Here is a 13,127-nt window from a genome sequence, read left to right on the forward strand (position 1 = left end):
TTTTTTCCCCCAATTCTCTCCCCCATCCCACTGAGTGGGGAGGGAAGTGAGTGAGCGGCTGCGTGGTGCTGAGTTGCTGGCTGGGGTTAAACCACGACAAATATTCACCTCTTCTTCTTCATACTTGTATTCTCCCTTTCCTGTGCTATTTATTTAAAACATGTGGAACCAGGTGACACACGGAGTCACTTTCTCCAGGAAGCCAATTTCTGCCTCCAAATGCGGGATAGAGATCTGTCTCCAAATGCGGGATAGAGATCTGTCTCCAAATGCGGGAACCGGTGTTGAAAGTCAAAATGAATCGATAGGTAGGAGGGACCAGAGAAGAGAGAGGGAGAGCAAGACAGGATGGGGACAACAGGACATTTCCAGATCTCTACCTTAAAGCCAGATTACGGCCATTCCCGTACCTGGAAACAAATTTGCTCCTTTCCCGTCGCACCCCGACCTTTTAAAAACAGGTATAATGACTACGTGGGACCCGCGGCTTCGCGTCTCTTTGCAGGAAGCCTCGCATGCTGCAAGCGATCCCGGCTGCGTTTTGTTTGCCCCCTTCTCTCTGGGCAGCGCCGCTGTGCCCCCTCACATCGAATTCCGCGCCAGGCCGCGCTACGCCGGGGGGCGGGGCCTCCGCGAGGGGCGGGGCCTCCCCGCTCTCCCGCCTTTTCCGCCGCTCCGCCCGGCGCCAAAGCAAAGGGCTGGACTTTCCCTCCCGCTGCCGCCGCCGCCGCCACAATGGCAGGCGGGGCCCCGGCCGGCGCGCCAGCCAATGGGAGCGCGGGGGCGCGCGGCGGAGGGGGCGGTGCGGGCCGTGAGTGGTCAGCCGGACGTTCTGGCGCCAAGTTCGAAGGGGATATAAAGGGGCGGCGCGGGGCCGCCGCGCTCCCGCCGTTCGGTGCCGCTCGCCTGCCTGCCGCCATGCTGTCCGCCCGCGCCCCGCTCGCCGCCCGCCACGACCAGCCCCGCCTGTCGCCCGCGAAGAACCTGTCGCCCATGAAGAACCTGGCGCTGAGCGACAAGGAGAACACGGTGAGCGCCCGCCCTCCCTCCCGCTCCCCGCCCGGGAGCGCCGCAGAGCTCTCACCCTGCCCCTCTCTCCCCGCAGCCCCCCGCGCTCAGCAGCGCCCGCGTCCTGGCCAGCAAGGCGGCCCGCAAGATCTTCCAGGAGGGCGACAGGAAGCCGGTGAGTGCGGAAAGCCCGGGCGCCGCGCCCGCCCTCCTCCCCTCTCCCCTTCCCCTTCCCCGGCGGCTCATGCAGCCCTCGCTCCGCCGCCCTCCTCTCCCCCACGCGTGGTCTCTCCTTTCTCTCGTCCCCGCCGGGGGCTGCCCCCGCGCTCCTGTCCCTCGCGGGGGTCTCCTCGCCACCCCCTCCCCCGGCCAGCCGCCGTCCCGCAGTTTCCCGCCAAAGCCCGGCGTCGCCTCAGCCCCCCGCCCCGCCCCCGCCGCTGAGGCGAGCCGAGCCGAGCCCGAGCCGCTCTCCGCCGCTCCAGGTGCCGCGGGGCGAGGAGGAGGAGGAGGAGGAGCCGCTGCTGCGGGACAACCCCCGCCGCTTCGTCATCTTCCCCATCCAGTACCACGACATCTGGCAGATGTACAAGAAGGCCGAGGCCTCCTTCTGGACGGCGGAGGAGGTGAGGGGGGCGCGGGACCCGGCTGCTCCCGCCCGCAGCCCCGGCGCTCGGGAACCGGCCTCGGTACCCGAAGCCCCGGTCTCTTCGTTTGTTTCATCGCTTCTTTTTTGCCATGTTTTAGGTGGACCTTTCCAAAGACATCCCGCACTGGGAGTCCCTGAAGCCTGAGGAGAAGTACTTCATTTCTCATGTTCTCGCCTTCTTTGCTGCCAGCGACGGCATTGTCAACGAAAACTTGGTAAGTGTGTAGAAACGGTCCTGACCGAAACATCACTTCGTGAAGATAACTGGATAGCTGACTACACGTTGGACATGCTTGCTGGCTGATCTAGCTTGTTTACTAGATCATGTAGTGTTACAGCCTTACAACATGTAATGCTGTCTTATGCTGATTAGCAAATGGGGCTTGCTTTTGTGATCCACGAGTTTGCCCGCTCCCTGTGGGGCACTGAGTGTTGCCTCACAGTAACACCTGACTGGTTCAGAGCCCTTGTTCTGCTTCTACCCTCTCAGTGTTCTTCTCCCTAATGGGGGTGAGCAATACTAAGGAGTTTTACCATTTCTCTTGGGACTGAAGAGTAACTTACAAGAGTAACCTTGGACCTGTGAGGATTTACTGCTTTTCGTATTGCTGTTAATAATCCACACCTCTGGATTTAATCGGAAGAGGATTCTGTGGGCCAAGCAAGAACTGCTAAAGACAGTGTCGATACCTCTAACCTGCAGCTGAGTTACAAATGCTTTTGCAAATGCTCATTTATTTCCTCTAGGTGGAGCGGTTCAGTCAAGAAGTACAAATCACAGAAGCTCGCTGTTTCTATGGCTTCCAGATTGCCATGGAAAATATACATTCAGAAATGTACAGTCTTCTTATTGACACCTACATTAAAGATTCTAAAGAGAGGTTCGTATTGCTCAGCGATGAAAGCTTCAAAACTTTTAAAGTGTTGAGATCTAAATGATGCATATCAGTCACTCTGACTTTAAGGGTAATTTTAGGTTTTAAACTAGATTTATATAAAATACCACTGCTGCTGAAGAGCAGCTTTATTTCAGAATATCTTTTCTGAAGTGTATGAGCAAGAACTTGCTTAGAGTAACAGTGAAACTGAAACCACTTAATACTGAAATAAAGGAATGAAACCATATAAAAGATGGAGCAGTCAAATAAGGGGAGTATATTACAGTAAGCACTCATATGGAGGACCCCTGCACCTAGTAGAAAGCTATGTTGGAAAGTTTCTCTGAGAATGATACCACTTTTATTCAAATGTCATCTCTAAAACCCAGTGCATTTAGTTAACAGCTAGCACTGTTACATTGCATGTGCTGCCCTTACTTGAGTATTTTGCTTGGGAGGAAAAAAAGCATGTTGCATTTGCCAAAAAGTAGCTTTTGGTCTTGACTAAAACTGAAACCAAAGGGTAAAGTTGTCATAGCAAGATGAATCATTTCAAGAATGGTACCTTAAAACTAAACACAGGGCTTTGACCAGTCTGGACTGAGTTATTCTGTTCTTGTCAGACCAACAGAAATGTTCAGTGAAATGTCACGTGGAACTGCAATGCTATTTGCAGTCTAGATATATCTAATTGCTGGTACTTTGTAGAAAGCTGACCCTGTCATTTCTACTCTGGTATGATTAATTCCAGTAAATGTTTAAGGAAGAACTGCTTACATGAGAGCTCTGGTGCCTTGCCACTGGAAAGTTGGAGGCTGGTCGATCTGTAGTTTTGAAAGCTTTGTTCAACAACACTTGATGAAATGGTATTCCCCTTGATATTGTCACAGAAATTCAAGTGAACTGGTGTTGATGTGGTGGGTAGGTGATGAAAAGGTAGTTGATGGGTACAAACAGAGCTAGATTGCTGCAAAATGAGATGGGGAAGGAAATTATCAGGGTGAAGGTGCAGAGCACTTGTAAGTGAACAAGGCCATCTATGGCAGTGAATGCTTATTGTAGTCGTGCTGACGTCTGATCCTAATGAGTTCTATCCTTCTCAGGGAATTTCTTTTTAATGCTATTGAAACATTGCCATGTGTTAAAAAGAAGGCTGACTGGGCAATGCGCTGGATTGGGGACAAGAAAGCAACATATGGTGAGTACATCTATTGGAAGCAAAGTGAAATTCCTTCCCTAAAAAAGGTGGAACAACCACTGTTTCTCGAGACTTCACAGTTCACAGGGATTGTTGTCACAGGGACAATAAGTAATCTCTGGTATAAGATATTGGTATAATTCTGGAGATGAAGCAAATGTTTCATCTTGCAAATGAGCTACTGACACGAATCTCTAAAATTGCTGGCATTTTGAATAATAGAGGCTCATGTGGCAATCTTCACATGCCTGGCTTTATGATCAAATTGTAAGTTGCCATCACGTGTCCAGAACTCTACTTGCCATCTAGCAAGTAGACATGTGCAATTGGAGGCTGTAGCTCCTGCCTTACTGATTCTTGATGTCTCGCTTCAAAGGTGAGATGAGATGGTACAGATCATTATTTCACTAGTATTAAAGCATTCTTCATGGCCAAAGTTCCTTACTTAATCAAAGATGAGCAGACACTGACTTAAATCAGCTGCTAAAATAACTGCTCTTTTTCAGTGTGCAATCTTTGAAAAAGGATGGTATTGATGGTTAACCTGGGGGAAGAAGCCTTGGCTTCAGCTATTTAGTAGTGACTCTAGTTTTTACTTCCTCTCATGTTTGCAAACCTTTACTGTAATAGCTTTTAAGGACAGGCTATAGCACACTTGAGCAGAAACTTCTCCATCCTCCTTGGAGGATGCAGTTCACTGGTCTATTCGCAACTTCTGGGGGGTATTAATCCTGGCAAGTTTTCTGTGTGATATTACTATCAATCGTTTCTTAATAGGAGAACGTGTAGTAGCTTTTGCAGCAGTGGAAGGAATCTTCTTTTCTGGCTCTTTTGCATCAATTTTTTGGCTGAAGAAAAGGGGATTAATGCCTGGACTCACTTTTTCTAACGAACTCATCAGTAGAGATGAGGTATGAATCCAATTCTAGCAGTTAAGATGGTAATGTGCCACAGTAGCATGAAGTAATGATACTCTATTGCAGCCTATATTTTTAAACAGGAGTATGTTTAGAAACAGACAGTCTATAAAGCTCACTAAAGTGTAAACGTGTCATTGTGGGTCTTACAGTAGAGAACGAATGAACTCAGCATTTTACTTCCTGTAAAGCAGTTCCCACCAACTCTTGCACTTGGTATACCTTGCCATTTGGAGCAAGTGCAGCTGGTACTGGTTGAACTTGCTTATGCCTCCTTCTGGTTATGTGGAAAGTTGTCTGTAAATAATACTAAATAATGTGGCAAGCGTGAAGATGGTGCCTAGATATTGGGCTATTTATTCTGTGCTTCTGATTTGAGTGGTTCTTCTAAATCAGTGTTCCTGAAATAATGTTCTGAAACTTCTTTCCAGGGCTTGCACTGTGATTTTGCCTGCCTCATGTTCAAGCACTTGATACGCAAACCATCAGAGGAGAGAGTAAAGGAAATCATCATGAATGCTGTTCTCATAGAACAGGTAATTGTCTGCTCCTTGTTTAGGAACTTGATAGCAATTAAGCAGAAAGCTGGGGAGCTGTTGGGTATAAAATTAACCTAGATGGTACAGAGTGAATACCAGTTTCTGTACATAAAGTGCTTCTGTTATCTGCAGGAATTCTTGACGGAGGCACTGCCGGTAAAGCTGATTGGCATGAACTGCACTTTAATGAAACAGTACATAGAGTTTGTAGCAGACCGGCTTATGTTGGAACTGGGATTTAACAAGGTAAGGCTCTAATGCACTGCATCTTTCATGGGGAAAAGATAATATTAAGTTTAATTTCCTCCAGAAACCTGAATCCTAAAATGGCTGCAGCAATATGTGTATAACTTGTAAAACCATTTAGAAGTCTTGCTGCTAGATCCTGTTTGGAGACTCACAGAAGGAAAAACAAAAGGATGCTATGGGAAAACACCTATATAAGAGTTGTGCTTCTGTCTAATGCAGCTAAAAGGCAGGAATGATTACAGTAGAGAAGGCTTGGGGCAGAGATTTTTGTTCACTACATAGTAAGCCTGCTGATAGTGTCATTAGACTCCTTCCAGCTGATCTCTAATGCTCTCACATATGAGATGTGAACACATGTAGTGACTATAGAATTGCCTTTGCATTTCAGATATACAAAGCGGAGAATCCTTTTGACTTCATGGAAAACATCTCTCTAGAAGGCAAGACCAATTTCTTTGAGAAGCGAGTAGGTGAATATCAGAGAATGGGAGTCATGTCGAAGCCCACAGACAACTCTTTCACCCTGGATGCGGAATTTTAAATGAACTGAGACCATATGAGTTAGTGTGTATGCTCCCCTGTTTACAGGGAAACATTAAATATATCAAGTCACAGTATGACCCGATTCCTGCACCAAAATCCCACTCTTGAAAAGTGTGGTGATATTGGTACTTTTCAGGAGGCTAGTGTAGCTCCAGCAGTAAGATCCTTTTTTATTAGACTTTGCCAATGGTCTTAATTCATAGAATGTTTAGATGTATCTCTTACAACATATGCTACTCCATTTTGTGAAAGATACATGCATCTTCCTTCTGCAAGATGGGATGTTATGGGCAGTGACCACTAGCTTCTGCCTGCTGTTCTCCCCATAAACAAAGGAGCAGTTGAGAAATTCTGGTCTTAAATTTGCTGAACACTCTGCAGAAAACTCTGGAGGCAACTACTTGACCTCACTGCTTTCTTAGCAGGTTTTAAGTTTACCTTTTTTACTATTGTTTTAATAGTTTGTATGTAAACCTGGCACTTTAATGTTTAAGATAAAGAACTGTCTTGTAATACTCGACAATGGTAAAATGCAAGTCTAAATCTTTAGATTTTTGCAACCTAACCTTTCATGACTTGTGCTTCTTTCTGGGTATGTAACTTACAAATGGTGCTGTGGATCAAACTCTATTGATTTTAAAATCTGTTGAACAGGAAGAAAGTTGGTATGGAAGGTGAAAAACTTAGTAAGTTGGATATTCTGGGTACTGAAAAGTAATATGCAGCTGGCTTCTGGACTTAATTGCTTTTTCTTTAATATCTGGGAACAGTATTCATATAATGGTAATAAAGAGCTGGTTGAATTGAGTGTTGTATTGGCTTCAGTGCTCCAATGGGCAAAGCTATGTGATAATTTCCGTCTGAATTGCAGACTTTCTGAGGAAATGCAAGTTCTGCAGGAAATAGCTGCTTAATCATGTGGTTGGTAGATGTCGAGTGAAATTACGCTTAGCTCTGACTTTAAGATGGACTGCACTAAATGGATGGTGTTTCAGGGTAAATTCAGCTAATTCAGGATGGAGCCGTGTTCTTAGCTTCTGCATCATGCAGTTAAGTTTTGGTTTTAATTCATAACAGTAGTGAAAACAGTATGTGCTGCAACATTTTTACTCCACACTTAAACATGGAGTAACAGGAATGGGTATACTTAATGTAACTTCGGTAAGGGCATGTGGTCTGTGAAGGAGTTCCCTATGGCCTGAGATTAGAGTTCCTGCAAATGATCTGCGGTGAGATTAAACAAAAATGGGGTAGACTGAAATTAGCTACTGTCCTGATGTACAAAAAGGAGTTTATTCCATGATCTAATCTAACACCTAACTAACAAGGACTGTCCTGCAAGTCTGCCTTTCTTCCTCAAGTATAGTTGATGTGGAAAATAAATTTTACAGAACTTAAAGCATTTCCTTGAAAGGAAAGAATGCTGGAGTTTGCTTCTTTCTGCTAAAGTGCTCCCTCTTTTGAAGTATAATATATATGGTGCCTCTTCGAGACATGCTGCCTTGGTATAAAATTAACTGACTTGCTGGTCTTTCCTCCTTTGCTCTTGATTGCACTGAAGGTGATGGTGTGTGACTGCTCTTCCCCTGGGTCTCAAGCTAGCAGGATGTGCATGTTTCCAAGGCTATCCTAGGGAGAAAAAACATAAATAATTAAAAAGCCCCAAGCCCCAAAGTTTGGGATTCAAACTAGCAGTTACAAGACTGTTTAACAGATGGCTCTCTAATGTCCCTGCAGCACTGATGTTGGTAACGGGTGATTGCAGTGGTCTGAAAAGAATATATTAGGAACTGGAATAGCGACATGTTAAGTTGGATAGCCAGACACAATTTTGAAGCACTGAAAGTTAATGCTTGTTTTTAAAGTTAGGCAGGTTTCTGGCTAAGTATCAGCATTTTGTTCTCAGCAAATTGGGCTTTATGCTTTTCCTTAGCAGTCAAAGCTTTGATCAAGTCTGATACAAAGCATCAGAACTCGTGGTGTAGGGCTACATTGTTTAGAGCATAAATAAGATGGTAATAATGTACTGAGATCAATTTGGACCCAAGTATGATTTAGCGGCATTCATTTATTCGAATCTGTTAACTATATACTTTAATGTAGAAAAAGGGTAAGCCTAATCTGAGTAGGGTGTAGCTATATTATATAGCTATTTCTTCCCACTTGATTCTTAATATGTGCCAAGGATCAATACATCGAAATGATTAGGGTGGAAAGCTTTAATTTGTTATCCTTAATTCTGGGAGATATGAACTGGAGAACTGTATTTTCAACATAATATTGAAGGACTGCTTGGAGTGGATGTGTGATGGCCAAGTAATGATTTGTAAAGGCAGGAAGAATGTCCCTTTTGTCCAAGCATTGCTCTTATAGGGTAATAGATACTGTAGACATGGATGCATTAGAGATAGATTAGATAGGAATTAGAAGTGATTCAACAAGAGAATAAGACTTGCTATGGCTGGTATTAATCTTATCCTGGCGCCACTGATGTCTAAATGCCTACTTAGTTTTGGTTTATGTACTTGCTATAATGCAAATCAATTTTTAATGTATAGTCTGGAGAAAAGCTATACATCTGGTCCCATCTATTTTAATTCTCAGTTCCCACAAATATTTAAATGTCTTGCTGTTGCTTAGGTTGCATAGGTCATGTCCAAGTCTTGATAAAATACTTGTTTCCTGAAAACGGATTACTTTCCAATTTGAGATGCCAGTTGTTTTGACACTTGATCCTCTTAGGCATTGAGGAGATAATCTTTTATTTCTTTCCAAAAAATAAACTAATACTCTGAAAAATAAGTTTCAGGAAAAATTTAACTGACCCTTTGGAATATGTTTTGGAATGGAGTTTGGAGAACCAGGAGAGATTTGAAGCAAAGTGATGAAAGTGCTGATTTTTTTATCCATGTATGAATTGGAACAGCTGTCTAGTAGGGCTTCTGGCACAGTAATTGCTGCAAGTGAAAAGCGATTAGGCTAGTAAAGTAAAAATACTGAGGGATAAGTAAAACTGGATATATTTGGTGGTGCAATACTCTGATGTCTGTCATTAATTTCTGCAGAACTGATCCCCAGCTATTCCCTGTGTTTTTATTGCTGTTAAAATTAATGGCTTGTGATAGCAGTAGATAAAGTGGAAGAACAGTAGCCTCCAGCATAGTTTCTCTTGTTATATTTATTTCCTACTGTAATTTGTTTTAAAAAAATAATAATGCATATGTTCAGGTAAGAAAGCTACCATAACTCTTCAATTGACACATTTTCACTTCAGGTTTCATGTCAAATGTTGAAAACCTTAGGCAGTGTGGAAGACTAAGAGCAGCAACCTAATGTCAGCCTTGTCCTTAGGAAGCAACTATAATATTAGAGTGTAATGACAAAAAGAAAATGCCCAGATTTCTCAAATTTCCTGGAATGATTACAGCAATTTTTGCCCAGAAGAGGTCAGAGAACATTTGCAGTGGCTCATGCCTGCAGCAGGGCATAGCCAGCCTGCAAATCTGTAGGCACATTAACAGTGTGGTGTGATCCCTGAAGGGTAACTGCTTCCTCTGCACCAGTCAATAATCAGAAACTTTGGCAGAAAGCAGTAAATGAATGAGTTGCATTCATTCAAAGCCTACTTTTCAGTTGGCCATGGCTTGTTTTATTTTAAGCTGTTGATTACCTCTTGGTGCTTTGGCCTCTCTTTTTGTGCATAATGAATTGTGAGAAGTAAATGCTTTTGTCAGGAAGGATTTGAGAGTTAGAAAGCTAAGTATTGTGTCCTGTTTGCTGATGGACAGCTAGCTTCTTGTTAGGAATTCAACCCTTGGGAGTGTTACTGAGATCCTATGATCTGCACAGCACAGGCAGTTGTTTGGTTTCTGCGGTAAAACAGTCTTTACATGAAGAATGGCTGAAAGATTAAGGTAAGAGGGGGGAAAAAAGTCTGATGTCTCAGATCCTTGTGTCAGATAGTAGTTTTACTTTTAAAGTTATGCCCTATTGATCTTTGAAGTAATGATAATATTGCCATTTCCTGAGCCTGCAGAGAAATGGGGGGAAAAACATTTTATCCCTTTAGGGTGTATTGTGGGCTTCAGTGATGTGATCTTACTGACATCATTGATCGGCAGAAAAATCGTGGTGTTTGGGCATCTGCTCTTAGAGATAGCTGTGGGACACTGGGTGGGATGAAGAAGGAATACCAGTTTTCATTCCCACAGCTGGGTGTTACTGGTGCTCTGTTGGCTATTGGCCGAGAAACCTGTTGTCATGATCCAGAGGTAAGGCCAAGTGAACAGCAAATCCCAGGGCATTGACTGGCCACCAGAGCTGTGGCTTTGGCTCCTTCCTGACTTTTAGGTTTCTCCCATACCACATTGTGCTTCTGAATCTGCTGGAGAAAAGAGTTTGAAGGCAAGCGCTTCATGCTCCAGAAGAATGGGTTGTATTAAAGCCCTCCCTGCTGTGGATGCTTATTCTCTTTCTGCAAGTACCAATTCTGAGGTGCATCAGTGGTAGTGAAGGAATTTAAAATGAATACCTTTCCTTCCCCCTGCTTTTAGTCATTCTTTTTAAACTTCAAATATATAGAGAAAAATACCTTAGCAGAATGGCTTTCCAATTCTTTCCAATAACCAAATCCCTCTTCTGCTTTTTCCCTGGTTATAATACAGTGTGTAGTTTGTGCCACAGGCAACGTTGCTTTGTTCATCAGATGAAGATTACAGTGAGTTACTGGGAGATGTTTAAGCCATACAGCACTTGTTCAACATCAGGCAAATGCTCCCGCTTGTGTGTTGAGGTTTTTCTTTTGGCCTAAGGGTGAAGACTCTGGTGTTGAATACACACTGGTGCTTCTGAGATGCAGCCAGGGAAAAAAGCAACCTAGGCCAGTTCCTGCTACCAGTTACAGGTAAGCAATTTGTATTTTCCAAGTATTGTAGGATTTAGTTTAAAGTAGCGGGGAGTTTGTGGTTCTTGGGTGTCTGAATCTTGGGAGTGCTGAGCTTCCAAAAAAGTTGAGCTGTGTGTTTCTGTTCTCTTTGGGGTTAGGGATGCTACTACTCCTGTTGGAGTCTTTCATATTGTGAAGCCATCCAGGATGGCTTGAATGGTTTTTGCTCCACCTTGGGTCAGGCCTAGCAGTGTGATGAGTATTTTTGCTAGATTCTCATTTTAATGAGGATCTAACAAATGGATTGTCGGATAAATAAGCCAGTTCACAGCATCTAAACGAATTGTGGGCTAACTAAGCCAGTCTAAATCAGTCATTTAAGGATTGAGGAGTTTGGCCCCAGAGGAAGGTACTTGCAGGTATTTTTTGTAGATGGACTAATATTTAGGCAAACCAGTTCTTGCAGTGTAAGTATGTCCTGGGTATGTTCCTGGAGAAAGTGTATCTCTAGATCCCTGGCTCCAAAAGTGCTTTCTCCTTGGGCTAGAGCACCAGAGAAGGACAGTGGAGTGACTTTTCCATTCATTTCAAAGTCTCACTTGATGCTCATCTGCATCTTTGACCACTTACACAGCATTTTATTTCATGTTTTGCTGGCCTTCTCTGGCACTTTCAGCCACAACGCCAGGCATCTTTCCTATACTTCTCCTAGGTAGGGAGCTGCCTACCTTGCTTGTCCTTTTAATCAGCTGTCAGAATCCACTTCCTAGATGCTCTCCAAGGTGTTACCCCAATGATCTAGGTTGGAGGCAGTTGCAAGCTTATCTAGATCTAGGTCAGGGAACAGCAAATGTCAAGGCCTGCTTTGCCTGTGTTTTCTAGCATCCTTCTGCAGCCTTGTCTGCTACTCTACTGCAGGGACTGCAGTGAGTTTGCCTTGTGACCGGCGTTGGCCGAAGCTTTCCTGCTTTCCCTCGGAAGATGCTACTTCATTAAAATGAAAATATTGTTGGAATTTCTCATACTCCACTGGCAAAATCCTGATGTGATTCAAAATCAAGATGAAGCATTTGGCTTCAGCAGTGTTTCTTGTGGTGACTTTATCACTTCCTTTGTGCTCTTTTATGTAATGATTTTGTTTTGATGTGATCTAGGAGCTTTCGGTGTGTGTTTGTGTCAGTGCTTCAGAATGGATCTCCATCCTCCTGGCCCTCGATGTCTGCTCTGGGAGACACTGAAATGTGTTTTCCTAATTCAGGACAAACATAAATGGCAGTCTTGTGTTGCCACCTGCTTTAGTTTAATCTTGGTTCTGTAAGTAGCAGAGAATATGCTGACAGCTGGATTTCCATAACACCTCTGTCAACTTGGTACTTAATTGAATGACTTATCTCTTCTTTGAATTTATTTTCAGGGTGATGCTAACATGACCTCCCCCCCCCCCCGCCAAAGAAAAACCAAAACCCCTACATTTCTCTGCTTTCAAAGTTAACAATCTGCAGACAGCAATGACTTGGCAGGAAAGCTGTGGAGCAATAAGCAGTCATTAGATGAATGTGAGAAGCAGGGTTTCAAGGCAGGGAGTGTATTAGAAATGAGTATTTCACAATAGAGAAATGTTAGCTGGGCCAAGCATTCAGTATCTGTTCTGGCTGTAAATTTCTGCAATGCCACTTAAATGCAGTCTCAGCTATAAGGAGGACTAAAATGTAATTCAATCCTAAAAGTAATAGAAATATTAATTGTATATTGGATTCTGTAATAACTTTAAGCAGAATGCACTGTAGATTTATTGAAGGCTGAGCAATAACTTTGCTGTTAGAATTTTCAGCAGCAGTAATTGAATGTCATTGTATTGGTGTAACTATTACAGTTGCTCTTGATTATACTGTAAATATGTAAAAATATACAGACTTTGGAAAATTACTCTGATCTGGGTTTATTGCTGTGTGTGAACTAAGACTGGCAAACATTGGGCGACCTGACAGGATTATTTTTTAATACACATTTCCATAAAATGCTTATCCTTGTCAAATTGAAAAGCTATTTAGTATGCTAAGTAGGCTAATTTTATGGTAAGTTTTTAATCTTGCCACCTTTGCATTATTTAGCTGTGATACTGTGTTTCCCACTACTAAATCCCTGGGGTTATATATGAAATAGTAGGATGGCTAGGTTGCATTTAAATTAAAATGAAAATGTTTCAAATAAAATGTTAAATATTGCTGTGTAGCTGTTCAAGAAGCAGATGTGATTTCGCCACT

General features: G+C 43.4%; 1 protein-coding gene across 1 annotated transcript; it reads left to right on the forward strand.

Annotated features, from left to right (window-relative positions):
- Positions 1–903: 903 nt before the first annotated feature.
- RRM2 (ribonucleotide reductase regulatory subunit M2) lies at positions 904–6,548 on the forward strand. Its single transcript, XM_049818498.1, has 10 exons — positions 904–1,029; positions 1,106–1,183; positions 1,491–1,631; positions 1,753–1,869; positions 2,402–2,535; positions 3,636–3,730; positions 4,508–4,641; positions 5,079–5,183; positions 5,319–5,432; positions 5,824–6,548. Exons 1-10 carry the CDS (start codon positions 919–921, stop codon positions 5,974–5,976), a joined length of 1,182 nt encoding a protein of 393 aa, XP_049674455.1. The 5' UTR covers positions 904–918; the 3' UTR covers positions 5,977–6,548.
- Positions 6,549–13,127: the final 6,579 nt, after the last annotated feature.

Source organism: Accipiter gentilis, chromosome 16, assembly GCF_929443795.1.
Source record: "Accipiter gentilis chromosome 16, bAccGen1.1, whole genome shotgun sequence".
Classification (NCBI taxonomy): domain Eukaryota; kingdom Metazoa; phylum Chordata; class Aves; order Accipitriformes; family Accipitridae; genus Astur; species Astur gentilis.

Bases quoted from the DNA above. Each gene is read 5' to 3' on its own strand.
- RRM2 (XM_049818498.1), top strand. From the start codon at position 919: ATGCTGTCCGCCCGCGCCCCGCTCGCCGCCCGCCACGACCAGCCCCGC. The intron at 1,870-2,401 runs GTAAGTGTGTAG...TATTTCCTCTAG, and splicing joins GCATTGTCAACGAAAACTTG to GTGGAGCGGTTCAGTCAAGA. The intron at 5,184-5,318 runs GTAATTGTCTGC...TGTTATCTGCAG, and splicing joins ATGCTGTTCTCATAGAACAG to GAATTCTTGACGGAGGCACT.